This window comes from Leptonychotes weddellii, chromosome 5 (genome assembly GCF_054177405.1).
Source record: "Leptonychotes weddellii isolate Sample4059 chromosome 5, ASM5417740v2, whole genome shotgun sequence".
Taxonomy (NCBI): Eukaryota; Metazoa; Chordata; class Mammalia; order Carnivora; family Phocidae; genus Leptonychotes; species Leptonychotes weddellii.
Window position 1 is genome coordinate 48,842,686 of NC_138373.1, and position 27,768 is coordinate 48,870,453.

Here is a 27,768-nt window from a genome sequence, read left to right on the forward strand (position 1 = left end):
GTAAGGATAATATTACACAAGTATGATGCTTCATTGCAAAGGTTTATTCTTATTCATCATGTTTTCATTCACAGTTCTCTTGCCATACTCTGAACATATAATCCTTTAGTTAAAGAATGATAAAGAAGGTCCTACATGATGATCTGACCGATTGTTCCCCCTTATTTAGAGGCAGCAGCCTAAGCTCTTCAAGGGTAATATGTGTCTCCTTATGCTGCCAGTTATTGTTACATCAGACCTTTCCATAGTCCGGGAGCTTAAAGACCACATGCTCATAGCAAATGGCCACAAAACCAAATTGAATCCCCACATCGAATAGACAACTCTCTAGCATTCTTCATAAAAATTTTCTTTCTCATTTTTTTTTTTCACTTACAATCAGTAAGATTCACTTTTGGTAATACATAGTTCTGTGGGTTTTGACAAATACACACAGCCATGTATCCACCAGCACAATCAAGACACAGAAAGTTCCATCCGTGGGCTTACCCCCTGCTCCTCAAACTCCCTTGTTCTGCCCCTTTGGAGACAACACCTCCTTCCCACCCCTAATGCCTGGCATTTTTATAAAGATTTATTTGTAATCCATGCCTTATTTCTACCAAAAACAATTAAAATGGTAAATGGTCACTTTTACCAATGTTTGTGGATCTAGAAAATTTTGCAGATCTTGGGGGTCATATACAAAATATCAGAGATCCAGCAACTGATCTTTCTGCGGGACTGAGATTTAACTTTATTTCTTCCGAACTGGTGTGGGAGCTGCCTGGCTAAAGTCCAGTGGAATAATACTGGTGTATTAGGTAGATTATTTTAAGTATAAATCACCTATTGGTGAATTGTGATTGCTTATGTACCTTAAATATCCATAATAGAATTAAAACTATTTTTAATCTATTTCAGGGTTTCATTACATAGGTGCACCTTGCTTGATGCATTAAATATGTTTTTGTAAGGATATACTTAAACTGAACTTTGAAAATTAAATATTATTTTCTAGGTGAGTGCTTTTAATAGGATCAATAATTAGTCTATCTATCTTCCTCAAAAATCTGTTTGTGTATCTGGATGGTGTCAGTCAGGGTGCACCTGCTCTGAACTTTTTTTTTTTTTTTAAGATTTTTTATTTATTTATTTGAGAGACAGAGAGCACGAGAGGGAAGAGGGCAGAGGGAGAAGCAGACTCCCCGCCGAGCAGGGAGCCCGATGCGGGACTCGATCCCGGGACTCCAGGATCATGACCCGAGCCGAAGGCAGTCGCTTAACCAACTGAGCCACCCAGGCGCCCTGCTCTGAACTTTTTTGATAAGATTGGCAATACTCTTCATCAACACCGTGCACAGATACAGGGCTCTTTATACACAACAGGTAAAGTTTGAATGCACACATCTCAACTGGTCACCTTCTACATCCAAGTGCTTTTTTTCTGCTTTCAGAATAATTTTAAGACAATTTCCTACCTTTCTTCCAGAACGCTGCAGCCACTGCACCAGCTCTTCCTGCCAAGAGCTTGGAAGCCTGTTCCATCTCACAGACCTCTAGTTTCTTGAAAGAATTTTGCAGATTAGGCAACAGGCGCCTGATGCTCATACTACTCAACTGGCCATAGAGCAGATCTGTTTCCCATTTCTAGTTAGAGTTTCAAGGACTTCCTTTTTCTAATTGCTTCCTCGGCTGCTATGTGCTGTAGGGACCACAGCCCCCTCCCTTCTCGTATCAGGACTCGGTTGCATTCTGTCACATGGAAGTCCGAGCCGTTTGGGAGAAGCTTAGGGATGTTGGCTGCATCTGTCCGGGCAGAGTGTCAGGTGTGGTGGCCGTCATGAGTTGCTCCCAGAATAAGTGGGCCATCCAGCTAAACCACCCTCAATGATTCAGTGGGGCCAGCAGTGAATATATATGTATCTCTATATGTTTCTGATTAGCAGCACTTATACTAATTATTGCATTATGAATTCTTCATGGAGCAGGTTCTATTTGAGTTGCCTCCCCCTCTTTTCCACTTTCAACCGAGCTTCCCAAAGCCCAGATTTCTGCTGTCCATGAGTTCTGTCACTTTTGTGTTATTTCCTCTGTCATTTACTTGATAGCTCTGACCTACATTTTTCTTCTCTTTGTTCCTGAACAAAACCTGATTTCTTTCTGAGGAAGTTGGAAAAAGCAAGACTTATGCGACCAATATGTTTCCCAACCCTCACATGAGAAAAAGGGCACATCCAATATTATCAAAAAGCAACCTTGTACCAGTCACAGTGCCAGATGCTTTAAGCTGCTTCTTATTGTGGGCTCACTTAACACAAAATAAAACAGACCCCCTCACCCAAAGGCTTCCGGTCCCCAAGCTAAAACACAATTCTAACAAAAATCTTACCATTACAGAGCTTTGAAATATCTTAACCAAACTGTCTTCCATTTTAGGGTTTCATTTTGTTGTGGTTGTTGTTGTTTTAAACACAAAGGTACTAAATTAAGGCCAGGCAAATTCTAGTACTTTTTCTCAGATGACTTCCAAATCTCAATGCCACCGCCCACCTCTTCCTGTTCATTCTTCATGTGGGTCCTAATTGCCAGTGTTCCCAGCTGTCTTGCCTCCATTACTTTTCGTGTTATGATGATTATCATCATTAATTAGCACATGCCATTATCTTTCTCCTCAAAATGTTTCATTTGTGTATTTAAAATAATCAGATATTTGCACACTATGCCTTTGCCATGAGTTTGCCCTTCATCATTCCAAAGATGAGGCTCTATTCATTCTGTTTCTTCCCTCCCCCTTTTAGCAGGGGGGCTCTAATCTAGCAGTTTTATTTACTCCACACATGGGTTTGGAAAATGTAGGAAAAAGATGAAATGAACCTTGGAGTAGATTTAGAAAGGAGAGGCATGAATTTGGCAGATGTGATGTTTTAAATTGTTTAAGACACGGGGCACAGTCTAGACAGTTCCTGAGGCTAAAGTGAAAGAAATCAATTTGGTGAAGGGGAGATTTTATTCTAGTGAAGTAAGAGGGAAAGATAGACGGGAGATGAGAGAAGTGCTTTTTTGCAAGCACTTGATTTTGTACAGAGTAGGAAAATTATCTACTCTCTGCACTTGGCACCTCCCCCACCACCATATGCTTCCCTCAGGTTTCCCTCCTCCATACTTGAAAGGACCACAGATTTTAATAGTATTCATGCATTTGAAGTGTTAGGCTATTTCTGGCTTCCTGGTTTTTCATTCATGATGAGAAGTAATTTTTAAGATCCAGGTTATGCGATAAGGTAAAAATAAAATAAATGATCATTTAATGAAAAAAAATCGAACAAAATGGAAGTTTAGAAAAGAAAAAAGGCAGTTGACCTTACAACTGAAGTTCAAGATCACAACCAGATTCGGGGACTAAATTATAGGCCAGTCTCCTTCAATGCCTAGGTTGAGAGAGTTTGTTAGGTTACCACCGTGAACACTAAATTGTAGTCACCCCAGGCGGCTTGAACAAGTTGAAACAATGTCATTAAAAGGTCAAATTTACTGTAAAGTCAGATGGAGAAAAGACGGGGAAGTCACGACTATCTTTTCAGAGGAATATTTGCAGTATGATACATATTTATGCCCGAGACATGGTGCTCTATTATGTGAACATCAGTTTGTGGGCGCTCAACACTCAAAGCCACTACTTTGTCAAGCAGAGAAATTTTCTTCTTCTTTTGGGAAAACTGTACATGGCTGCCAACGGGCAGAGATTAAGACAGGAGGCCGTTGACTGGGGACACTGAGGGGCCATAGCACGCTGTGAGGAGCTGTGGCAAACCAGCGGCGTGGACAACCTATCATCCCCATCAAGACAAAGCCCTCCTTCTATGACCTCTGCTCTCCACAACCCTCGACCCCAACTGCTTTTCCCTTCTAGATCTTCTCTGGAAGATCATTTTCATTGGAATTTGTGAAGGTAATTGGGGGTTGAGGGGAAGGAGGTGGGGAAGGCAGGGCAAGCAGGGCGTCAGCTCCATAGGAGCCAACCCTGAATTTGCTCCCCATTAGGAACCGACTTCTCCCAGTCCTGGAAGGAAGGCAGGGTGAAGAGGCAGACTCTGTTCCAGGCAGACCTTTTTTCCAACCCTGTGTCTACTGCTTACCATGGTGTGGTCTTGCACGTAACTTTTTTAACACCTTTGATGTCAGTTTCCTTATTCATAAAATGTGTTTTATGGGTTATAAATAAGTTGTATAAGTGGCTGGTACGTAGTAGGTGATCAATAAATGTCAAGCATGTGGTAACATCGACTGCCAGACCCAGAGTCAGCAACACCTGTGTTTCTGCCTTTCATCTTTGGTTCCAAGATCACACTGTGCCCAAAGAACAGGGACTCCAACTGCAAAGAGCCCCATTGTTTGGGGCGCCTGGATAAAGAAATCGGTAGAAATGATGTGTCGCGTGCTAGCACCCACTCAGTAGCCAACAAGGAGCCCACGGGGTCCTCAGATTCCTTTTGCCCCACCGTTCCCAGTCCATTCCCAACAGCAACCAAGGTTCCTGGGCCCACAGTACCCCCTGATGGCTAACATGGGGAACTTTCTTTTCTCAAAGACTTCTCAGTGGGACTCCCCCAAGCTTTCCCAGCTCACTGCTTTGTTCATTCCACCATGGACCATTCATTTCTCACAAACGTGTGACTTCCTCTGCCTTGCTTCTTTTTTATCTTCATTTTTTGCTCAATTATTTCAGAAACATCAATCTCCCTCCCCGTTTCTTCCCCTTATTTTGTTCCATTTATGAATCCTCAAATCACTACAGTTATGGTTGCTAAGTATAATAGTAGGAAGAGGGCATCTGTCTACAAAACAACAACAACAACAAAAAACCACAAAAAAATCCAAAAAACCTCCATTCATTTAGAAGTCAAATAAGATATAGTGTAGAACCAACAGCATTATTCTCTAGAGCCCTTTGAGAGATCCAGATGTCTTCCTCAGAACTTGCGCAGAAGGGATGCCATTCACCCCTGGCTCTTTCTCCAAGTAACACTGATCTTTTCTTGACATTCTTATTATTTTTCTATTTATTTAATTGCTAAAACTGTGCTGGTTTGTCCCCTACTGTTTCACTATAAATATAACTCCCCTACAATAAGGGTTAAGTGCATTCCTGTGGGCTGTTCTGGAAACCAAAGCACAATCTTGCAGCATTAGTTCTCCATGGGAAAGTGAATTCAGATCTCCAAACAGTTGCTCTAGAAGGAACTTTTGGAAAATTTACCTATTGTAATTTAACATTGGAAATTTTTTGGTTGGGAGTGTTCAGTTTTTAAAAATTCATATTGATGTCTGTATTCTCTGGTTTTCATCTGTTGAACGATGACATCTACTGGGATTAGTACTTAGAAAGGTATTCAGATGTGACTTATCTGGGCAGACATCGGTTCTTCTTTTATCAAAGGAAAAATATACTAACCAGATCCTGATTTGGGATATTATAGGAATGTTCTAGCAGGTTACAAAATTTATGTCCATGACTATAGATTGCTTCTTGGTAAAATACAAGATTTAAAAATGTAAATACTTATTTCCCTTAACTTAAATTCAAATAATACTATTGATTTATGTCTTTATTTATCAAGGCTTAAGTTTTAGAGTCTTTTAAAAATACAAACACAAATGGTTTTGATATGGATTATTTAAAAAGCCATTAATTTTATGCTTAATCCTGATTTAGAAAATTTATTCTCAAACAGAGGTAGGTCAGTAAGCAGAAACATTTAAAATCCCAATTAAACAACTAGTTAAAAGATATCTTTTACAAGTTAACATCAAGTGGCTTAATTTTTCTAATTTCTAATACATTTAAAAGTAAAAGCTTATGAAAATTGGTACGAAGTAACTGAGTTACTTAATAAAATGGTAGAGGAGCTATGGTGACTATATCCAGACACATATGAAAAACATAATTTGAAAATGCTTTTATGAAGTATTTTCCTAATTTGGTCATAATTCAAGGTAAGCCTTGCATAGGATTTTTTTCCCCTTTGAAATGGTTTTCATATTGATAGAATCAAAATTATCTTATTTTTTAAGATAGAAGGTTGCAAATCGGATAAAGTAACAGGTAAATACAACCCATCCACTTTCACCAAAATGCTGTGAAAATGGATTTTCTACATACATTCTAAATGCACACTAATGTAACAATGATGAAGAATGATGTCATAAAAATAGTTATGTGGTGCAAAAGGTATCTTAAATGACTGATCATCAAAAAACATTATTTGAGTTCACATTTTTCTGAAAAGAGATATTTGGTTCCTGATAATGTATACCTTTTGAATTCATAAAGTTTTAAAGGTACAAATTAAAACATTCAGTGTTAATGTTTTAGAAAGCGTTACGGTAAAATTATTTTCTCAGGACCCAAAGAGAAAACACGAGAGGAAACCTAACCAGCCTGAATTGGTTAAAATGTATTTTCCCTTTAATTAAATAAGAAACATCTGTCTAGGGATTTTGGAAATGAATGTAATCCATCCACACTCTGCCTGTACTAGTTTGCCTCCAATGTCCAATATTTTGAAAGAAAATTCTTTCTTTCTGTAAAGAATTAAACAGCAACATGGAGTGATGTCTGGGTCTTATAGCAGCTGAGTCTTGCCTCGGGAGTTTGGGCACTGGAAATGCTAAGGATCGGTCTTTTCCTGGATTTGTCCTTGGGAAACAACCAAACTCTCCATAATCAAGGTTAGGGTGGCACATTTGTATTTCTTCAAAGCATCCACTCACCCTGAAAACGCTCATCTTGGGACAGTAAGGAAACAGAAGGTACTAGGACGCACCCAAATACTCAAGGTCAAAATACCAAGGTTCCCTCTCTGGGGTTCACGCGACATTTTCCTCGCCTTCAATCAGGCTTAAGCTGATTTCTCTAGGAACCTGAACAGCCCACAACACAGACTCATCAGACAGGCCGAGTACAAACAAAATGGGGAATTAACTCCAGGATGGCTCTGGTTCCTTGAAACCAGGACCCACCGTTGAGAAGGACAGATATCACTTACTGGTGTTGTCAAACGGTATCTGCTTGCACTGCGCAGACCCCTCGTTGGGCCAAGGACAGTAATAGACGGCTCCCCCTTCCACGATGTCTGGCTGGCTGGTGTTGGCTTTGGGCGCCCCCACCAAGACACTCGCTCTGCAAAAGGATTGGAGAAAATCACTCCCTGGGAATCATAAAAGTGTGCACATGCGATGCAGTCTCCCGTAGCGGCGTGCTCACTGAGACGAGGGTGGGGGTCGGGGGCAGAAACGTATTTATGATGGAGACCGACTGTCAAACTTGATTTCCTGTTGGAAACCTACGGGCGTCTGAAACCTGGTTTTGAAGAGGGTGCAAATCGTCCCAATTCTTCTCTAGGTGGAGCTATGTATACAGTGAGATGAGAGAAAAGGGGAAAGAAGTAGCAAAGGACAGAGCCCAGCTGCTTGTAGCCGACAGCACTTGCGCCCAGACACTTAATTGTTACAGACTATGCATAAACAGACCGTGTTGTGGTCCGTTGTTTTAACCGGCCTGAGTCTGTTCGGTCCCGGTCTCCCCTTTGTATGGAGCTCGAGTCTTTGCTCGCGTCCTGGGAGCTCCCCAGGACTTGCGTTTTCTATGCAAGTGGCATGTCTCTACTTCAAAGTTCCCAAGGCACATCTAGCATGGAAGGGGGACAAGAGGCGGGGGAGCCGGACGGGACCCCAAGTGCGCAGCGGGATGGAATCTCAGGAATCTCCTTCCATCGAGCTGCGGGGACAGGCGCGGGTCCCCCGGCAGACGGGCAGGGACCCAGCCTGTGGCCGGGTTCGCCCCCGCGCGCGAACTCCCTGCGCTGGGCGACTTACGTGCGAGCGGCAGGTATATGGAAGTCCACCGCGTAGCCGAAGTAGCTGCCCTCGGGGCCGCTGTACACCGTGAGCTTGTCCACGTCCAAGTTGAACGCCTGCGAGCCGGGGGTCCACAGCACGCCCAGCGCGGCCGAGAAGCACCAGAGGGGCGCGAGCGGCTGCGCCCGGCTGCCCCGGGGACCGCGGCGGGCCCCGGCAGACATCGCCCTCCGCCCCGGCGGGTGCTCACCGGGGAGCGGGTGCCCAAGACACCGGCCCGGCTCCTTCGTGGGGGCGGCGGGTGGCGGTCCGCAGGTGCCCGCGTCCTGGCTCGGTGCGCGCGTCGCGTCGGCGGTGACAGCCCCCGGCTCTCCTCCGCGCGTCCTCTGAGGTCTGCTCCCCGCCTGCTCCCCGGCCGGCTCAGGGGCTGGCGGAGGGGATGCCAGCCCTCCTCTGGCAGCGGGAGGGGGCCCGGCGCTCTCACGGCGCCTCCTAGCGGCGGGTCCGCGGGCTGCGGGAGGGAGCCCCGGAGACTCCGGGCCGCCCGCGCCCCTGCTGGAGGCCGGCGCCAAGAGCCTGCTTCGGCCGCCCGCCTAGCCACTGCAGTCGCATCTCAGGGACGATCTGAATCTCGCACATGCCAATTCAGGCCATTGCTTTTGGGAGCTATGCCCCCCCGCATGGGACGAGAGTATGCTGTAATTTCTCCTCAATGGAAGAATGTGAGAGCATACCCCACCACGAGGCGAGATAAAGCTGGGCTCCTTGCATCACCTCTGCAGCCTGATGACCCCTCAGGGTCCATCCGTGTGTTCGTCTGCGGCTGAGTTCTTAAATCCAACAATACACTTTTCCACCCCCACCCGGGCCCCCTGCAGGGTAACTGGTAAAAAAAAAAAAAAAACACCTTTATTTAGCGCTTTCTCAAAGGCACGTAGGCCATGTGAATGCCTCGATACTAAATCTTCCGTGGCCCTGTGTAACTGTGATGAAGAGTAACAAAGTTAGAAACGTTCGAATTAATGATTTACCCTCAGCGGGGGTAGAAGCTGTAGGTTGGAATCTACAGGAGTCCAAACCTCAGTTCCAATTCAGGGGCACTATTGCTCTCTTTTTTGTCCTCTGCTTGGAGGAGGGACTGAAGAATGAGTAGGATGAAGAAGAATGGTATAGATGCTCACATCACACGCTCTTATGGGGAAACAGGGCTAATGGGCGAACAGAGCGATTAAGTAAGGGTTAACCTGGGGAGGAGGTGCAGGGGATGGAGCTAAATAGCGAGGGAGTGTAGAGACAGGAAAGGTAAGCAGTTTCCAAAGTATTTTAAGGCAAGTTGGTGGCAGATGTAGACTTGGCCTGGAATTGGAATAAGAGGCTTGGATTTAGGCATTATGGGCAGAAAAGTTGAGGGGAAAAGTATCACTGACACCAGGCTGGGAGGAAAGGGTTGTATAAGGGATAGAATAAAAGAGTGGGTCAGGGAGTGGCAGGAAATAGGGACAGATCTCCGGAGACAGAGGATCTTAGTAACAAGAACATTTACTGAGGCTGAGAGAGCCAGTTCTAGAGCGGAGGCATGACTCGCCCACAGGGATTCAAAACATTTGCTGGCAAGGAGGTGGGGGGAGGGGGCGGGTAGCAGTTGTTAGAAGCAAGGGAAAGCCAAGGAGCTATCGCCCAGATGCACTGGGTGATGAGGGCGTTGACCCGATTCACAGAAAGTAGGGGAGGGAGAAAGCCACCGGGGCAATGAGAAGGGAAAAGGTCAGAGGATTAATGGCAGATGAAAGTGAAGGAGGGTCCAAGGTGAGTGTGAAGGTATCCAGTTAGAAGAGAAGAATACAAACAGTAGCCATGGGCAAGGAGAGGATGGAAGGTCCGTGGTGAGTCAGATGCTGGGCTTGTTGAGACTGAGTTGAGTCTGGCAGCCCCAGAGGCTCTGGAAGCATAAATTTCCAGCTGTGGTCAGTCTGGCAGGGCAGATTTGGGAGGCTATCCACAGGAAAACTCTGAGCCCACTGAAAAGCTGGACTTTCTCCTCTCTCTCACATCAGACCTCACTTGGTAGCTTGATTTGAATTTTATGTCTTTATCTTTGCTTGTCTTATCCCCGTAAAAATTGTAAAAAATCAATAAGCTATTGGATTACCTGGCAAATCATCACATCTGGATAATTTCCTAACTGGATAGTCCTTTTCCAGACAAGGACTTAAGAGTAGATGGTAGAAAACTTTTTTTTCTTAGTCCAAAAGTCCATTTGTGTTGGACATGGAGTCTTGGGCTCTGGTCAGGTTACAATGTTAATAAAAGTGATGTTCCCTGTAGTAAGTTTCAATGAATAGTTCATATGCAACATACACATGGTCACATTCAGAGCTGTTACTGACATTGAGACGAGGGGATAACTTCAACTCGATGGCTTGCTGACACTGGCATGTTGAAATTTGGAAATTCCTCATATTGCAGGCAAATATTAGGTAGGAAAGGAATACCTAACTAGGTAGAAAGTAGTAACATTGTCTTAGACATGTGCTTGGCCCCCGTACCGACTTACTGGGCAGAAGTCACTATATAGTATAAAATGCTTTGATTTGTAGAGGGCAGCACATCACCAGGGTATCCCCTTTTGTACTCCCTTGCTTTGCAATATTTCCAGCGTATTCTTTATCCTTGTATTCAAAATAGAGTAGGTAGGGAAAGAGAATTCTACTTACTGCCACACAAATGGGTACATGTACTGTTCCTCTTTTCTAATACACACTTAGTTCTTAACTTACACAGTAAACTTATATTCTTAATGGCATCCCTTTCCACACCACAGATGAGTGCATTAAGGTTTGGAGAAATGCAATAATATCCATATTTATAGAGCAAAGAAATGGTATAATATGAACCCAGGACTGTCAGATATCAAAACCAGTTCCTCATGCTATGAGGTCTAGAAGAACATTTTTTAAAGTTGTGATAATCATGAGAAGTCACCTTTCTAAAATTAGCAAACTATACTGGGCTGACCCTTTGGGCATGCCTGTGAGCAGTGATTGAGAGGTGGCATAAGGCAGCTGTGCACTTCTCCAAAAGGTCTTGGAACAAGGTTTGGTGGTACCCTGGTATTGAAAGAGTGGAGGGAAAGCAAACTAACTTGAAGCTCTTTGACCTCCCTGGGAGGCCAGAAGCCTGAGAAAGTAGTAAATCTCTGAAGAAGCCAGGCAAAAAAAAAAAAAAAAAGAAAGAAAGAAAAGAAAAAAAACCCTGCAATAATTACAGGGACAGGATAGGTCTGAATAGGTGTCTTGTACATTTCACTCTTCTGACACATGGGAACCATGCCAATCAGTAAGGCCGGGGTGCTGTCAAAGAACACATGGACAGTGACAGGTCTCATGCTGAATGAGAAGTTTGACATTTTAAAGGTCTGCTAGCACTGATTGATTTGTCAGAAAAGCAAGTCTGGGAATTGTTTATCATGCATGTGAGTTTGTGTGTATGTTTAATACTGGGAAAGGTATACATCGTTGTTTCCCTAAAAAGAAAAGAACCCAAAGGTCAAAGATGGAACAGATTTGGCCCAAACTCTCCAAAAATAAATAAGTAAAAAGCACTACAGGAAAAAATGATCTCTGGGTTGCAGCCATGTACTGAATACTTAAAAATAGAGATGCTGTAACATTTAACCATTAGTGCATACTTTTTAACAGAAGACCAAATACATTTGTGACTTAATAACCAAGTGTTATTCCTACTATGTTTAAATCTATTTCTTTATGTGATAAAGTGCAATCCTGCCTTCAGATCAAGAGGTAGGAGAATCCTGACATGATTAATTCATTCATACAACCACATTTTCACTATGTTAATTAAACCATTTACAAAATAAGCCAATGTAAAAACAGTGTGTTCTTGAAGTTTCCAATAGCTTGAAAAATGAATGCACCAAAAATGAAAGGCAGTTTTTCAATTTCATCTTGTATTTTAGGTAATGATGGAGGAGATGATCTTGGGTTTTTCTTTTGCTCAACTATGCTCAGTTTTTTTGCATTATTAGAAACAACTGATTACTAGAAACCGGTCAGTTAAACTTGGGGCAAACTTTTAAATCCATCAAGTGTCTCTGCTAACACAAGCTTATGTCTGCAAATTTTCTATTCTGGTACCTGGAGGGTGACTCTAATTACAGAAAAATCTTTTTTTTTTTTTTTGTCTTTTTGATAATTTTGTTCGTAATTCTCTTTTGTGATTTCCCTTCATGATTTTACTAGCCACTTTTGAGTTACAAGGGCACAGCCGTGGCCCCCGTGTTGGCAGATGTTCAAACACAGCCCACAGTTTAGTTGCAGGAAAATTCCCACTAGTCAAAAACAGACCCTGACTTGATCTCTTTTTAGAATGAGCCTTTTAAAAACAGCTCTGCTTTAAACAAAAAATAAAAATAAATAAAACAAGTCCTCCTCTAAAGGGAAGGTAACTAAGGAAAATAATGCTCTTTCAAATCCTTGACATCTGGGGATAAATCTTCCTGAGAGGCAAATCCCCAGGGGCACCTGAACGTACACTCGGGATCTTGAATGATTTACAGGTTTCAGTTAGGGCCAGTTTGCTCCAGAATCCTGAAGAACCTACACAGGTCGGCTGGGTTGGTGAGGTGGGCCTTTTACATAACTACTGGTCAAAGTGACTGAAGCAAACTTCTGGGGGCCGGGGGGGCTCAGGGAACTCACAACATCTTAGCTGTAAACTTGGACTATGGCACCTGGGGAGTCCAGTTCCCACAGAGCTTATGTTCGAGGCCAAACCTAAGCTTATGCGGCCAGTGCCAAATAAGGCCGTGGGGATATATTCAAGGGGCTTATTATTATTAATTATTATTAAATTTCAGTAAGGTTAAACCTTAACCTGGCTCAGGGCAGTACCATGCTAGTCTTTGGGAAAGAGGGTCACTTAAAATGAGGAACCAGGCATTCTTCCCCACCTGTGCACGTACCAGGTGTCTTAGTCCATTCAGGCTGCCAAAACGAAATAACACAGAATGGGTAGCTTATAAAAATCAAAAATGCATTTCTCACAGTCCTGGAGGCTGAAAGGACTGTAGGTGGGAAGTAATGGAGGAAGTCCTCCAATTGCAGGAGGACGGGAAGGCTGGAGCATCTGATTTGTTGATATGAGTGTGTTTTAATTTATTTTTATTTTAAGATTTTATGATATGAGTGTGTTTTAAACCTCAGGCTAGATTGCTGTGTTTATTCAGCCTCTGGAAGACACTGCCAGGGTGCCTAGGACTGCCCTCTAGTGTCTGTGATCCTATGGAATTTTCTCATGAAAAATAATTTAATCTCACAACTACTTTGATGGTTTTTTTTTTTCATTAAAATGTTTCCCAATATTGAGTTGATCTCTCCTACATTCAACACTGCCTTTGTCTCCTTGTTATGGCTTTGCAAATCATCAGGTGAAAGAGAGGAAAAGAAGAAGATAGACAAGAAGGATGGAAGGAAGGAATTTGTCCATAAAAATAATATTTCTTATTTTCCCAGCTAATTGCAAAATCCAAATCAGATTTCCATGTCATCCATGTAAGGACTGTGTCCGATTCCACCTCACTTGCCTACTTGATTTTGTGGTTTGTTTATTCATTTTCTTTAACCATTCAGCAAGCCTGAGCACCGGCTATGTCTTAGGCACTCTGCCAGCCCTCGAGACACAATTGTGAGCTAAAGAAATAGAATTTCCTCCCTACATGGAGCCTATGATCTAGTGAGGAGTTAGGTGGCAGACAAGCTAGCCACCTGATAACATGATAATTAATGGATAAATTGATGAGCGCCAGGAGCAAAACTAAGAAGGTGTGCTTTGAGAATAATGGGGGTGAGGGTAAGGTGGAGAAGCTTTTATGAGATATTTTTCCTCAAAGAATACAGACATGCGACAAGCCAAAGAATAAAACACACTGTTCATGCCACAACTTTAAAAATATATATATGGTTATAATCCTGTTCACCCAGATCTGGAAAACAAGGAATCCTATGACTTGTTTGGGGCCATTGACTTAGAGAAGTTTAGTTTTAGCAGAATTTATCTGTGTACAGGGAATCAAGTTAGGGCCTTTAGAGCTCCTAGGGTACCAATGTATTTTGTCATCTGTGTAATTTACGTAAAAAGGCCTCCTACTCATTCATGACAGTGAGTTACACATGCCCATGGCCTTGATCATTTCAATTCCCTCTGTTCAAGAATGCCCTAATTTGTTTCCAGTCTCAGCAGTCTTCAAGAGAACAACTTGAAGGTTGGAAGTGGATTTTTGGTCTTCTACTTAGATTGCTTAAAACGTGACTAACTGACTTAAGTTGACCTTTCTGGTTTTTATTGTTTTGACTTATTAAAAAATGTGTCCTTTTCCCAAAGGCCTCTGGGCACATGCACAAAAAAACAGAAATATGACAAGTGAAATTAAAGCCAGCAGATGAAAGTTAAAACACCCTCATAAAGGAAAAAGAAAGACGCCAAATCGAGTTACTAGAAGGAGAAAACTAAACCAAATGGATTAGGCTTAGCCCGGTTTTCAGCTGTTTGCAAGGAGGACTTGTTCAACGTAGATCTTAGAGTAACTTCCTACAAAATCCCTGAAAAATTTTGCCACTACTTAGTATGGTACCAAATCAGGGAAATAATGGTAATCCCAAAGAGGGAAGGGCTCTAAATTGTAATTATTTTTCTAATAATGTTGGGATTGTTGTTCAGCCCTTAGTCACTGTGTGATCTCACTCATTTGCATCTCATTCTTGCAAGGTGAGAGATTAGCCCTAAATATAGTGGACATTTCTCTCTTGAACCCTAAATTTCTGCTGTCAGCTCAATCATGGTATGATTCTCTTTGGAAATCAATGCTGTTCATACGTGTTGAGGCCGTGTATAATGTAGGCATTAAGAGCATGAATTCCAGAGCCAGATATCTGGGTCCAGAGCCTAGTTTTGCCACTTACCTATAACACTATGGGCAAGTTACTTACCATTTCTATGCCTCAGTTTCCCCAACTGTAAAGTGAAGACACTAACAATATATCACAAAGACCTATGAGGACTCAATGAGTTGAAATGTATAAACTTATATGAGAGCCCATATGAAAAGCAATATAAGGGTTAGTCATTATTATTACTTACACTTCTAATTGGTTATGGAATGACATTATCTTTTCCTCTCCATTATCTACATGTGCCTACCCTTCACCAGGGACATCAGATATTCACTATTTGCCTGACCCTGTCCTGGAGATGATCATACTCACAACCACTGTGCCTTGTTGTCTTGGTTGAGCCTTCTCAATTAATACTCCTTTGGGCAATAGCAGTTTGTAGAGAGGTTACCAAAAACTCTTGAGGGTTTGTTTTTTTTTTTTTCTGGTGGGTAACAAGTGATGTTTCAGGCATATTAATTTAAAAGTTATGTAAATAAGGGAGAAACAGAGAATAGTTGGTACATAGTTATATTGGTCTACATGTGAAAAATAAAGATCAGAATTAAGGAGGTACAATGCAATGACAATGGGTAGTCAAAAGTTTTGTTTTTAGTGTGTTGTGTGAAGTTGTGATTTTTTAAAATGTATACCTCTATACTTTTAAATTTGAACTTTTTGAATCTCTGGGTTACTGTCTTAAAAAAATTCTCAGCTAGTATGTTTTCAAGTATTGTTTCTTTTCCACTGTCATCTCTTTTTGAGATGCCAATTAGGGTATGTTTATAACCTTCTCATAGTATATTCTGTCCTCTTATTTTATTTGACATTTTCCATCTTATTTCTACATGTTTTATCTTAATATTTTTCTTCTGATTTATCTTTCATCTCACTGATTATCTCTATAATTGTGACTAATCTGCTGTTAAATCAGTCTATCAAGTTCTGCATTTTGGTTAGCGTATCCTTAAGTTACAGAATTGCTATAGGTTATTTTATTGTCATAGTTTCTAGTTCTCTGCCAAAGTTACTAATCTTATTTTTATTTTATTAAACATTTTCAGGGTTTAAGTTTTTGTCTGTTAACTTTATTGTGTGAATTGTGGGGGAGGGGTCTGTTTATATTATCTGTTGTTTCTCTTGTGTTTTGGTCACATCTTGTCTCTTTGTGTGCCTCTTACATAGCAACATTTTAAAAAAATTAAGTGCCAGATATCATATATTAGAAGACACACAAGTAACCTAAGGCCTAGAATGAATCTGTCTTATCCAGATAGAGTTTACACTTATTTCTGGCAGGCTTCTATGAGCAACAATACAGCTAACTCACTTTAATCAATTTTCATAGATCAAGATGACTCAAATCTGGGCTTCTATTCCTGGAAGGGCCAATCTATTTCCAATTCATCCTTAGAGTGTAAACTGTTGGGGTCTTAACATTAAGTGTGGAATATTTACCATTGAACAAACTTCTTCCAAGACCATGGGTTACAATTTTTGTTTCCTTAACCCAATAAGCCCTTCCCACCCCAACCTCGCCTTATTCCATTTCATTAGAAAAATAAAAGATTCTTCTAGGGAAACATGGCTCCAGATATTGGTTACCAAGTCTCATGGACATTGGCTCAGCAATTCCTTAGTGACTTATGAATGCCCCAATACCTTTAAAACTATGGAAAAAATACTTTGTCAACTTCTAAAAATTGTACTTAGCAGAAGGGTTAGTCTGAAATATCTAGTCTGGCATTACCAGAGTTTGAGTCTGGATAATTTGGGTGAATAATAGTGCTCCTTTTAGAAATGTAAAATTCTAATGTGAGACTTAGTTTAGGGAAAAGAATTTAGCTTCAAATACTTTTATTTTTTTTATTTTTAATTTTTTTTTTAATTTTTTGAATTTGAAGTAAAATTTATATATACATGTAGAGTTGTCCAAAGTTGGTTTGAAATACAGGACAGAACTTTGATGAATAAGTCAACTGATTCTTGCATTAGATTTTGCATGTAGAAAAGAATATTTACCAAAACATTTATCTCTTCCTCAAAGGTCCAATTGCAGAGATAATAGGTGACCTATACGCTAAGGGGTTACTAATATTTATGGTCATGAGCTTGATGCTTTCCTTTACCCTTTATATATATATATAATCTCTTTTAATATTTTTAAAACATTCCATTTTGAAAAAGAGGAAACCTAAATTTTATGGGGTTATTTAACTTGCAGGAGCTCACATGTCTGGTAAGCAGTAAACCTGAGGATAAATCACAGAATGTCCCTCTGATTCCCAAGAACTTACTTTTTCTATTACTCCATTTCTATTTGCTAGATTTGGGAAAGGAAATTATCATCAGACTCTTTGAAAAATCAACACAAGGGGCATTAAAACAAGTGCTATCACTGTGCGAGCCCAGAGGCAACACCTATTAACAACAAGCAGATCCAGGGACCAGCTTGTGTGTCTAACATCTTTCTCCAATAAAAGTAACAGGGTCCCTTAGACAAATGGCTGATTCTAAGGCTAGGGAAGGAAATACATAAGATTAAGTTGGAGCATCTTGTAATGTAGAAAATATGGGAGTGCTCAAAAAACAAACTGATGGGGGCATCTGGGTGGCCCAGTCGGTTGAGCATCCAACTCCTGGTTTCAACTCAGGTCTCGTTCTCAGGGTTGTGAGTTCAAGCCCCACATTGGGCTCTACCCTGGGTATGGAGCCTACTTAAAAAAACAAAAATAAAAGCCAAAAACCAAAAACCAAAAAACCAACTGATGGGGACACATCAAGGGGACACAAGAGTCAACCTAAAGAGCTCCCAAAGGCTCCTTGAACAAGAAAATAAATAATATAGTATTGGATTATAACCCAAAGTATAAAAGAAATTATCATGAGCCCTGTTATGGCCTGAATTGTGCCCCCTTACCCCCACCAAATTCAATATGTTGAAGCCCTAACCCCCAGTGTGAACATATTTGGAGATAGGGCTTCTAAGGAGGTAAATTAAGGTTCATAAGGATGGGACTTTAACCCAGTAAGAAAAGGAAGAGACACCAGAGATCTCTCTCTGTGCGTGCACACAGGGGAAAGGCCAAATAAAGATATAGTGAAAGGTGGCCATCTACAAACCAAGGAGAGAGTTCTCATCAGAAACCAACCCCACTGTTACCTTGATCTTAGATTCCCAGCCTCTAAAACTGTAAGAAAATAAATTTCTGTTTACGTCATCCAGTTTGTGGTATTTTGTTATGGCAACCCTAGCAGACTAATACAAGTCCATAGCAATAAAAATAAATGATTGAGTAAATAAAGAAACGGGGAGAAGAGACAAGTTCCCATATGGAAGAATTTTTTAAAAATGTGTGTAGACACTGCTCCCTTAAGAAGGTGAAGTGAAACTTCCTACCCCCTCAATGTGGATTGTACACAGTGACCTTCTAACAAAGAGTGTAGTGTAGAAAGGGGGTAAATATTCAGAAGATTAACATCCTCAGTAGGAATTTATGTTGATAATGTACCCTTGATGATGTGATGAAAATTGTACTTTACCATGTCTGTGGTCTTCCTCCCCAAAACTATAATCCCGATGGAATCAAGAGAAAAACAACAGACAAACCCAAATTGAGGGACACTCTACAAAATATCTGACCAGTATTCCTCCAGAGTGTCAAGGATGGCCAAAAGAAGAAGTCTAAAAACTGTCAGCCCTTAGAGGAGCCTAAGAAGACATGATTACTGAATGTGATGTTGTACCCTGGGTGAGATCCTGGAACAAAGTATAAAACTAAAGACAAAATATAAAACTAAAGACATTTCAAAGGTGAAAACTAAGGACATCTGAATAAGGTATGAGCTTCAGCTAGTAATGTATCAATTTGGTTGGTAAGTTTGACACATGTGTCATACTAATGTAAGATCTTAACAACAGGAGATACTGGATGCAAAGCATATACAGAAACTACCTGTACTATTTTGTTTTGCAAGTTTTCTGTAAATCTAAAACTATTCTAAACCTAAAAAGTCTATTTAAGACGCACATGCAAAATTGCATATTTGTTATATCTTCTATATAGTTTCTCTCCTACACTGTTTCTCTGAATAATCCAAAGTGAATTTTTATTTGCTTTATCTTGGGAGGAGAGTTTAGTTCAGTTTTGTTCTCACTGAGCAGGACCCATTTTTTTGCAGTTAAAATTGTGCCACATCTTGGCAGAAGCCCGGGAGATAAGGAAGGCTGGGGTGGGGAGGGCCAGCTCAAAACCGAGCATGTTTAGCTGTATGAATGAGGAATTCCTGTAGGCATACTTTAAAGATGCATGTGTGCAGTCCCTGTATTTGAGACATCTCCACAGCTTTATCCGTCTCTGCCTTAGTCATCAATGTCTTTCTCCCTTTGTAGAAAATCTCTGAAAATTCCTGAAAACAATATTTGCTTTTAGATGTTTTGGATTAAATCCTCTATTGTCTTTTTCCTTTGAATCTCTTGTTCTCCCTTTTCCCACAGAGAGACTCCCAGATTTTTCATTTTATTTTAAGATTATGTTACTGAACCAGATGATCCAACTTCATCCTTTGCTTCTCAGGCTTAAAAAGAAAAAAAAATAAAAGAAATAAAAGAAGCCCATGCTGTGGGATTTAACAAACACTTCTACCTCTTCCCTTCCAGACCCTGTCAGCTGCACTGTTCCAACAGCACTCAAAGTAGATCTACAACTCCAAACCCCATTCCTCCTGGATTTTAGTGCTGGCTTTCCACCAAAAACTTGCTCCAGCTGTATTGGCCTCTAATTTCTTAACTCTTTCTTTTTCCTTACTCTCTTTTTGAGAGAGATGAAGGAAAGGAGATTCCTTCACTCTTCCCTCAAGTGTTCCCTCAACCACCTAGTATATGCCGGCCACTGAGATTACAGCAGTGAATAAGGTAGGCGAGGTCCCTGCCCACATAGAAGCTGCATTCTAATGGGTGGGTGACAACCATGAAGCACTTGTTATTGTTACAAGATTTATTTGCATGTATGATTTCACTTAGTCCTGATGATGTAGGCACTATTGTTATCCTTATTTACTGAGACACAGATGCTAACTGACTTACCCAATGACATGCAGCTAAGTGCATGATGGAGATACAATTTAAATCCAAGGGCTCAGATTCCAGAACACTTGGATTCCTAACCATTATAAATATTGGTACAATTGTTATTTGAGGGTGGGTAAATACTATCCTATTTCTTTCTAATCTAAAAACATATATGTTGGGTTTTGTTTGTTTGTTTAGAATTTATTTATTTGAGAGAAAGAGCGTGCATGCAAGAGCACAAGATGGGGGGAAGGGCAGAGGGAGAAGCAGGCTCCCTGCTGATCAGGAAGCCCCATTCTGGGGCTCCATCCCAGGATTCTGGGATCATGACCTGAGCTGAAGACAGACGCTAAACTGACTGAACCACCCAGGTGCCCCTGTATGGTGCTTTACAAAAAATATCTGTAATAGCTCTTTATTACAATTCTAAAAAGAAAAATCAGTTCACTTTTAAGGGAAATGAATTAAGTTTTTTAAGGGAAATGAATTAAGTTGGCATTCAATAGTTGCTTAGGTAGCATAGCACCTATCCCCTCTCTTTCCCATTTTTATGGGGAACCTCCCGCCCCTCCACATTCCGGCCCCCATTACAGAGTATGCTGGTGGTTCAGGTGGGATGGAGCCTCCAGGTAGGCTCTGATTGGCACTAGCCAAATAGCCTGTGATTTGGCTACCAATCTGGCCACATGATTGGTAGGGGTGAGGTTCGTAATGAACCAATCAGTGCCTGGCATTCTAATAGCCACCATGATTGGTTCAGGTTTATATAACTAGAGACGAGAGGTGAGTCTCTTTCTCCTCTAGATTAGGAAAGAGGAGGCAGTGTCTCAAGTGCTGCTGACCGCTGTCATGGAGGAAGAACTGGGAGAAGCAGAGATAAACGGAGCCAGAGTTCTGACTGAATCACGCCTTACATCTGCCTGGCTTTTCAACTTTTCAGTGATGTGAGTTGTAAATACTTTTTATTGTTTAAGTCACTTTGAGTTGGAGTTTCTTCTGGTTTCATTGAAAATCATGCCATCTAACACAAATAATTTTTATATTAGGCATATAAATTCTAAATAAGTAGGTTTTTCAAAAACAAATTTCACCAGAAACTAGGGGGAAAAAAACCCCACTAAATTATCTAGAAAGCTTCAAACATCCAGAGAACATTTGCAAACAAATTTGAATCTTTGACTTATGTGAAAAAAAGTAAAATAAAATACACCTAGCCGGGTGTTTACTTGGTTTCACACATGAAGATAATCAAGATTGTGAGTTAATAGTTTGGGGCCAGATGTAACAGATGCTCAGTTAATTGGCCAGCAATGTGCTGGTTTCAGATTGTAGCATACAATTGTCTTGGATTTTGTTGCTAAAAACACTCCTGTTTTTGTCAAACAACACTGTTTTGGAGGTTTGCCACCACAAACACAGAAAGCTGGCTGTGGTGAAAATTGGTCCTTTTGGTGGGACCATGAGACACCACTAGATTATAATAATGTGAGAGGCAAGACATCAGCCTGTATGTCTTCAATTAATCATGTCTTCCCCAGTAAATTTAAAAGCACAGCTTCATTCTCAATAGCTAGTAACTAAGAGTGAGGATAATAGTGATGTGATTAGGATTTTAAAATGTACAGGAAGTTGCATTCTATCTAAGAGTGTGTACACATCCAAGGACATTCCCTCCATGTCCAATTTCATGTTCCATCCTGATTGTACCCTCCGAGGACACGAGACCAAAGCTAATCAAGAATCAGTTAAGATGTGGCACAGACTTTTACCAAATGGGGAAGACACAGTCTGGAGAGAAGTCAGCTCTCTGATAGGAGATCTCCCTGTAGTTTTTTAGCTTCCCTATTAGCTTTGTTGGCCCAAGATGCCTGTAGAATAACAGTGAAAGCGGCAGCCTTCCGCTCTGCTCTTAGAACAAAATATTAAGAAAATAGAGGCCTGGCTCCAGTGGTAAAAACAGAAGTGGTTAGAAGCTTTTACCTCCCGTTTCTATTTCTTTTAATATGAACTACTGTGTCTGACAATTGGGATGTAGACAGGGATAAATCATACATTTATTCCCATAGGAATAAAATACCTCTGGATCTCTGCCCTGTTCTATTAAAACTAATGAGGGTGAAATTCATGTCTAGTGCAAGTGTAACATCACATGCACGCAGCACCTAGGCTCTGGACAGATTGTGTCCCAGGAGCCAGCCTTTATGAGTTGTATGGAACTTGGAATGTATTTTTTGATGGGAACAAATGTGGTTATCAATAAGGCAGCCCACTAGTTTGTTCATACTGGCCTCGTAATGGAACAGTATATCACAAAACCCAACCATGACATTAATGGTGCTTCTGGGGTGAAATGGTTCAGACCACACTTCCGATGCTGTCCTTCTCCCTGGCTGCAGTGGGATTGGGGTCCTTCTTGGCTATTCAATAGGGACATGGCGGAGAAGTGTGGAGAGAGTAATTGGTAGGTAGGAATAGGCAAAGCCTCAAGTATGGCAGCAAAGAGGACTAAGGGGCTCTTGGAAAGGGGATGAGAGCATTATTGGGCCAGGAGATGAGAAAGTCATGGCTCCTAACAGTGTAAGTCCTATGGTCTCTCTTATGACTCCTCTCTTTTTAAAAAATTCTTGTCTTTGAGGACAACATCAAAGATGTAGATTTTTGCCTAAGGTCACTTCAGAGACATAGGAAATGATGGGGCATTAATTAAGTTCAAAGAATTGGGGGGTTTCAGTGAATCTTGACATGAGTGCAGGCTCTTCTGATGTTACCAAACACCTCAGAGTTCTGTACAGTAGAATTTTCATCACCTACAGTCATCAGATAGAAAAGTCAAAATTAAATAGATGTCAAACATTACCCTGACATGAACATCACTGTAACAAAGGCCTCGTTATAATCTTCTTTTCCTATTCAAGGCAAACAAAATTTGACTTCTCTTTGAAATGTGAGCAGAGTTAAAATTTTATCTTTCTTTATTATTTGTGAGTTTTGATTTAGTTCAATTTTATTTTAGGAAGTACACATTCATTTTTCTATGAAAAACTTAAGTATACATCTTTATATATTTTGTCTATGTGAACAAAAACCCTTCTTCAATAAAATAAGTTGTATATACTTTATTGTGTGAAGGAAAGGTGTCCATACCTTCCATCAGCTCATCAAAACATTGATGTGCCCCAAATGGCCAAGACTCACTGCTCCACTAATATGAAAGTATAGGTATTAATTATGGGTCCATTCATAGTTATGATTTTGGAGAAGGGCTGGAGATTTTTCCTACAGCATTCAAAATGGTGACTTCAGGCCTTATTCATTTAAAAGGACTGAATTCCTTTTTTTTAGGATGACACAAAATTTGTACTTGCGGGATTTTAATCTATGTCTTAGCAGTTTACAAAAGAGAAATGTTGTAAATGTATTTACATATAAACTTAAAACATTATAATACTTATAGATATTATTGAAGGATAAATATGCATGTAAGTTATCCAAGGTGATAATAATCCCTGATCATGAAATTATTATTTCTTGGTATGACACTTGGTTCAGGTTTGTCAGTAATGAAACAGTGAACTGTGTAAGCTACTCAAGATTGGGAACACTACCTTTTGTGTTCTTTGAACCTCTCTCAAAGCCCGATCTCATGCTCTCCACCTTTTTATGTATATCATAATATTATACTCTAATTCCATACTCGGCAGAATAAATACTCACTGCAAGTCTAATTATCTTTCTTTTGTCTTCTTATTACCCCCCATCTACTCAATAGTCTAGTTAGCCTCTTCAGGTGTTATTCTCTCTGTCAATATCCTCCTCTACTCTTAATTCTTTCTGATCTTCCACTGCAATAATCTTTGCTCACTTCACCAGTTTTCTGTTATCACAGGCTTCCTGAAATTCTGCCATGCTCCAATCTCCTTGCTTGGCAAGAAAAAAAACAAGAACGTAAGCATTGGATAACCATCGCATGAGCACATTCCGTGGGTGTCAGGCAATGTGCTAGGTGCTGGGGGTGAGATACATGGTCTCTGCCCTTCAGGAGTTAAAATCTAGGCAGATTGAGCAACCTGGTAATATCTTCCTGGAAGCTTCTGTCCTCTGCTAGTAAGGAAAAGAGCTGTTGGAATGAATAGTTTGGGGAGCTGCCTTCTTGCCGTATTTACCTATCAGATGTATCCCTAAGCATTGTATGGGCGCCAAGTAAACATACCATGCCAGTCTCATTTTACAGAGGGCCAAGCAGATGTGCAAAGATGGTGGCCATTTTACAAATAAATCCATTTCAACATTAATCACTCTGAGAACATTCCAATTTTTCTACACACACACACAAAAAAAGTCCCATTCCATTTTGACAACTCTGATGATGTGTCAGTACTTTGAGGAAGACTGCTTTGGACTTTAGTTAACCAGCCAGTCACTTAGCCAGTTAACATGTTTGCCAAGCACAGGTTGTTATGTGCCAGATTCTGGGCATTCAGCAGAGAACAAGACAAAGCCCCCACCCTCAGGAGTTTGCAGTCTATTGGAGAGAGTGCAGATAGAGATCCATTTCTCTTAAGCCTGCTCTAATTTCCTTTAAGTCCTATAAGTGCTATAAATCATTGGTTTGGTTTGCTTGGTGGAGCCAAACTGGGAACTCCTAACTTCAGAGGCCCCAGCATGTGACAAGGCCCCTGACAGTGGCTCACTCAATTGCTTTTCTGCTACTGTGGTTGGCTTCACTGGCTCTACGTGGGTCACTTTTTAGTAGAGAGACCGTGGTAAACTTAAGAACTCTGAATAGAGTCACAGTAGTATTCTTTTGCCAAGTTCTTGTACAAAATAGACTGTCTGCTGTTTGTGTGCGCTCCTGTAAAACTCATAAAGGTGGATGTGATCCATAGTAAGACTAAGAGATTTTCCAGAGATACTGTAATTTGATTTCTGGGAAAACAAATGGTAAACCAAAGCCTGGGATACAGCCTTCAAAGCATTTAAGGGCAGATATTCCAGCAGAGTGGGGTTTGAACTGTGTGAGATTCCACTCCTCCCTCATCCTAACACTGCCTCCTCCTTGCTCTAATGCATTGAGAACACGACATATATCCATCTGTCCTCATTCAGGGACCCTATGCTAACATGCACTGGAAACAAGAACTTTCTTCAAATAGCGCTATCACGTTTTCTCATTATTTCCCACACTGTGATTTCCAGAGGGAATGAATACCACCCTGGCCAGGTTGGTACCTTTTTTTTGTTGTTTGGGGTCCATCTATGCCTACTTCTTTTAGCCACCCATCTACAACCTGGGGGAAGGAGAACACCCCTGTATCTGATGCTTGAGGACCTGTGGTCTTTTAAGCTGATTCAGGTGCCCACTTGGCACTGTGATGGTTAATTTTATATGTCCACTTGTCTGGGCTGTAGTGCCCATATATTTGGTCAAACATTACTCTGGGTGTGTCTGTGGGGGTGTTTTTGGATGAGATTAACATTTATATTGGTGGACTTTTGAGTAAAGCAGATTGCTCCCCATAATGTAGGTGGACCTCAACTAATTAGTTGATGGCCTGGATAGAACAAAAGACCAACTTCCCCCAAGCAAGAGGGAATTCTGCCAACAGACAGCCTTTGGATTTGAACTCTTGCTTGGGTCTCTAGCCTGCCAACCCACCCTGCAGATTTTGATCTGGTCAGCCTCCACAACTGTGTGAGCCAATTCCCTAAAATGTATCTCAGTCTCTCTCAAGCTCTCTCTTTCCCTCCCTCCCTCCATATATATGCATGTATATATGTGTGTGTGTGTGTGTGTGTGTGTATGTATACACATACACATCCTACTTTCTAAAGAACTCTAATATATTTGGTCAGCAGATACCTGGGCTACCAACAAATACCTGGTCCTTTGGCTCCAAAACTTTGTGCTGCTATAGCTCTAACAGAGTGGTGCTTATGTATAATGACCCCTCCCTGAAAAGAAGTAGTAGTCATGGAATTTGGAGGGTGCACAAGAAAGAATATGGAGGGAGGGTAGCTCTACGAAGCAACCAAGGGAGGCTAAACCCATGTACTTTGTCTGTGCCATAGCAACACCCTAGCTGAGCCCTGGGCCTATTCAAAACATTACATGTCATCCAACAAGAGTTTTAGTGGCTTTATATTTGCCATGACGTCACAGTATGCTGCCAACTAATGTATTTATTTAGAAGGATTTGGACCACTGGAACCCATTTTCCTCTTGATCAAATTGAGCACTTAACACTGGGAACTTTAAAATGAAATGTGACCAGTTATTGGAAATTGTGGTCAAAGAAGGAAGTGGTGGCAACAATAGACTATCTACCATCTGTTCTACTCAAGGTCCCACTTTTAATGGATGGGGACATATGTGGTTGGCAAAAGAGATGTTAATAATAATCTACCCTGGATTGATTTCACCGAGATACCACGTTTTCCCCCTTGCTTTCTCTGTGGAAATCATCCAGAAAAACTTGGCTCTCTTAATTGACATGTTTCCTGTAGTGGTCCCACCTTTCAAGGACTCTGCTTTCTTAGAGTGCCCACCACTCCTCCTGTTGTCCCTCCCTTCCATTCCTATCAGAGCAGAGCCTTGTCCCCACTGGCTGCTCTTCTTGTTCTGATAGTGAGTGTTTATAAGCCACTGATCTGTTGACTCCAGTGTGGTCAGAAGAACAGTGACTCAAATCCTATTGGTGCAACTTTTTCAACTTATTAAATGGACTGCTTAGGAATAAGAGTTGTATCTAGCTAGACTAAGCTGACCAGAAGAAGGTTATCTGATTTATTATGTAGTTTAAAACATTTAAGAATTATCAGTTTCTAATTTTAAACACGTTCACAGATTAGCTAAGCATCGATAGATGACCTGGTCCCATATATCCTCATAGATTATCTGGCCACATCATACTTCCACAGTTTAAGAGTTTTGTCCTCATTTTGTATCCCAATTCTGTAGAGCATTGTTCTAGAACAGTAATTCACCACCTTGGCTATGCTTCTTGTGGGGTTTTAAAAAGTACTGGGTTTAAACTTTGTGCCAAAGTTCTACCTCTGAATATTAGGATTCAGTAGATCTAGGAGGAGGCCAAGTGATGTATAGTCTTAATATCCTAGGTGATTCTGTTGTCAGACCAAACAGCTGACTGTTCTAGATATTCCAAGTCTGGTTCCATCTGCCCACTGTATGCAGATGATCAGCCATATGGATCATATCAATTGATACTCTATATTAACTCCAGAGGAGAACCTCTTACTAAAAAAGACACATGCGCTACATATTCCTAACAATTCAGTTGTAATGACTCACATAGCCACTGGCCAGAACACTCCCTTTTGTATCAATCATTGTTCCACTCCCGCTGGTCCCCTGCCATCCTTGGCACTGCTGTTAACCTAACAGCTGGTCAGTATTAAGGAAGCTATCCTTATACACATATAAGGAGTTCCATAGCTAATGCTGTGCCCGGGGGAGAGGGAGTCAGGGAGATTTGTGAGTCTGGGCTTGCCTCCAAACACAATGTACATTCTGCCCATGCCAGCTGCTGAAAGACCCTGACTTCTGACTCTCCAAGGTAACTAGAGAAGCTCCCTTCAAGGTCATCTTGCCCCATACCTTCTACTCATGCTCATCCTGATCATCAAAACTCAAGATTCCCTTCTTTACCTTGGACCACAAAGAGTGTATTAGAAGAGGTTCTGGACAGCCAGTGGCATTAAAATCAGCCACTAGGAAGTGTCTGGTTCAAAGAGGTACTTGAGGAAACCCCTCTCCCACCTCAGCAATGTTCTAGGGAACATTAGGGTTTGCCCTGGGTAGTGCCACCCCTCCCTTCCTGGTAGGAAAGAGTCATAGCAGGTAGGGGGTGGTGTCTAAGTTCAGTGAGCCCCTTTTATGATTCATCCCACTAA

The 27,768-nt window shown here is 41.2% G+C and overlaps 2 protein-coding genes across 2 annotated transcripts in view; both read right to left on the minus strand.

The window, feature by feature from the left end:
- ITGA8 (integrin subunit alpha 8) overlaps positions 1-8,344 on the minus strand; it is an 85,280-nt gene extending 76,936 nt beyond the window's left edge. The window contains exons 1-2 of the mRNA XM_081819185.1: positions 7,858-8,344; positions 7,029-7,162 (exon numbers count right to left, since the gene is read on the minus strand). Coding sequence (XP_081675311.1) covers positions 7,029-7,162; positions 7,858-8,063 — 340 coding nt within the window. The 5' untranslated portion in view covers positions 8,064-8,344. The remainder of the gene's footprint in view (positions 1-7,028; positions 7,163-7,857) is intronic.
- The window catches only part of LOC145721354 (ubiquitin carboxyl-terminal hydrolase MINDY-3-like), a 287,265-nt gene that overhangs the window by 135,580 nt on the left and 123,917 nt on the right, over positions 1-27,768 (minus strand). The gene's annotated exons all lie outside the window — the stretch shown is intronic.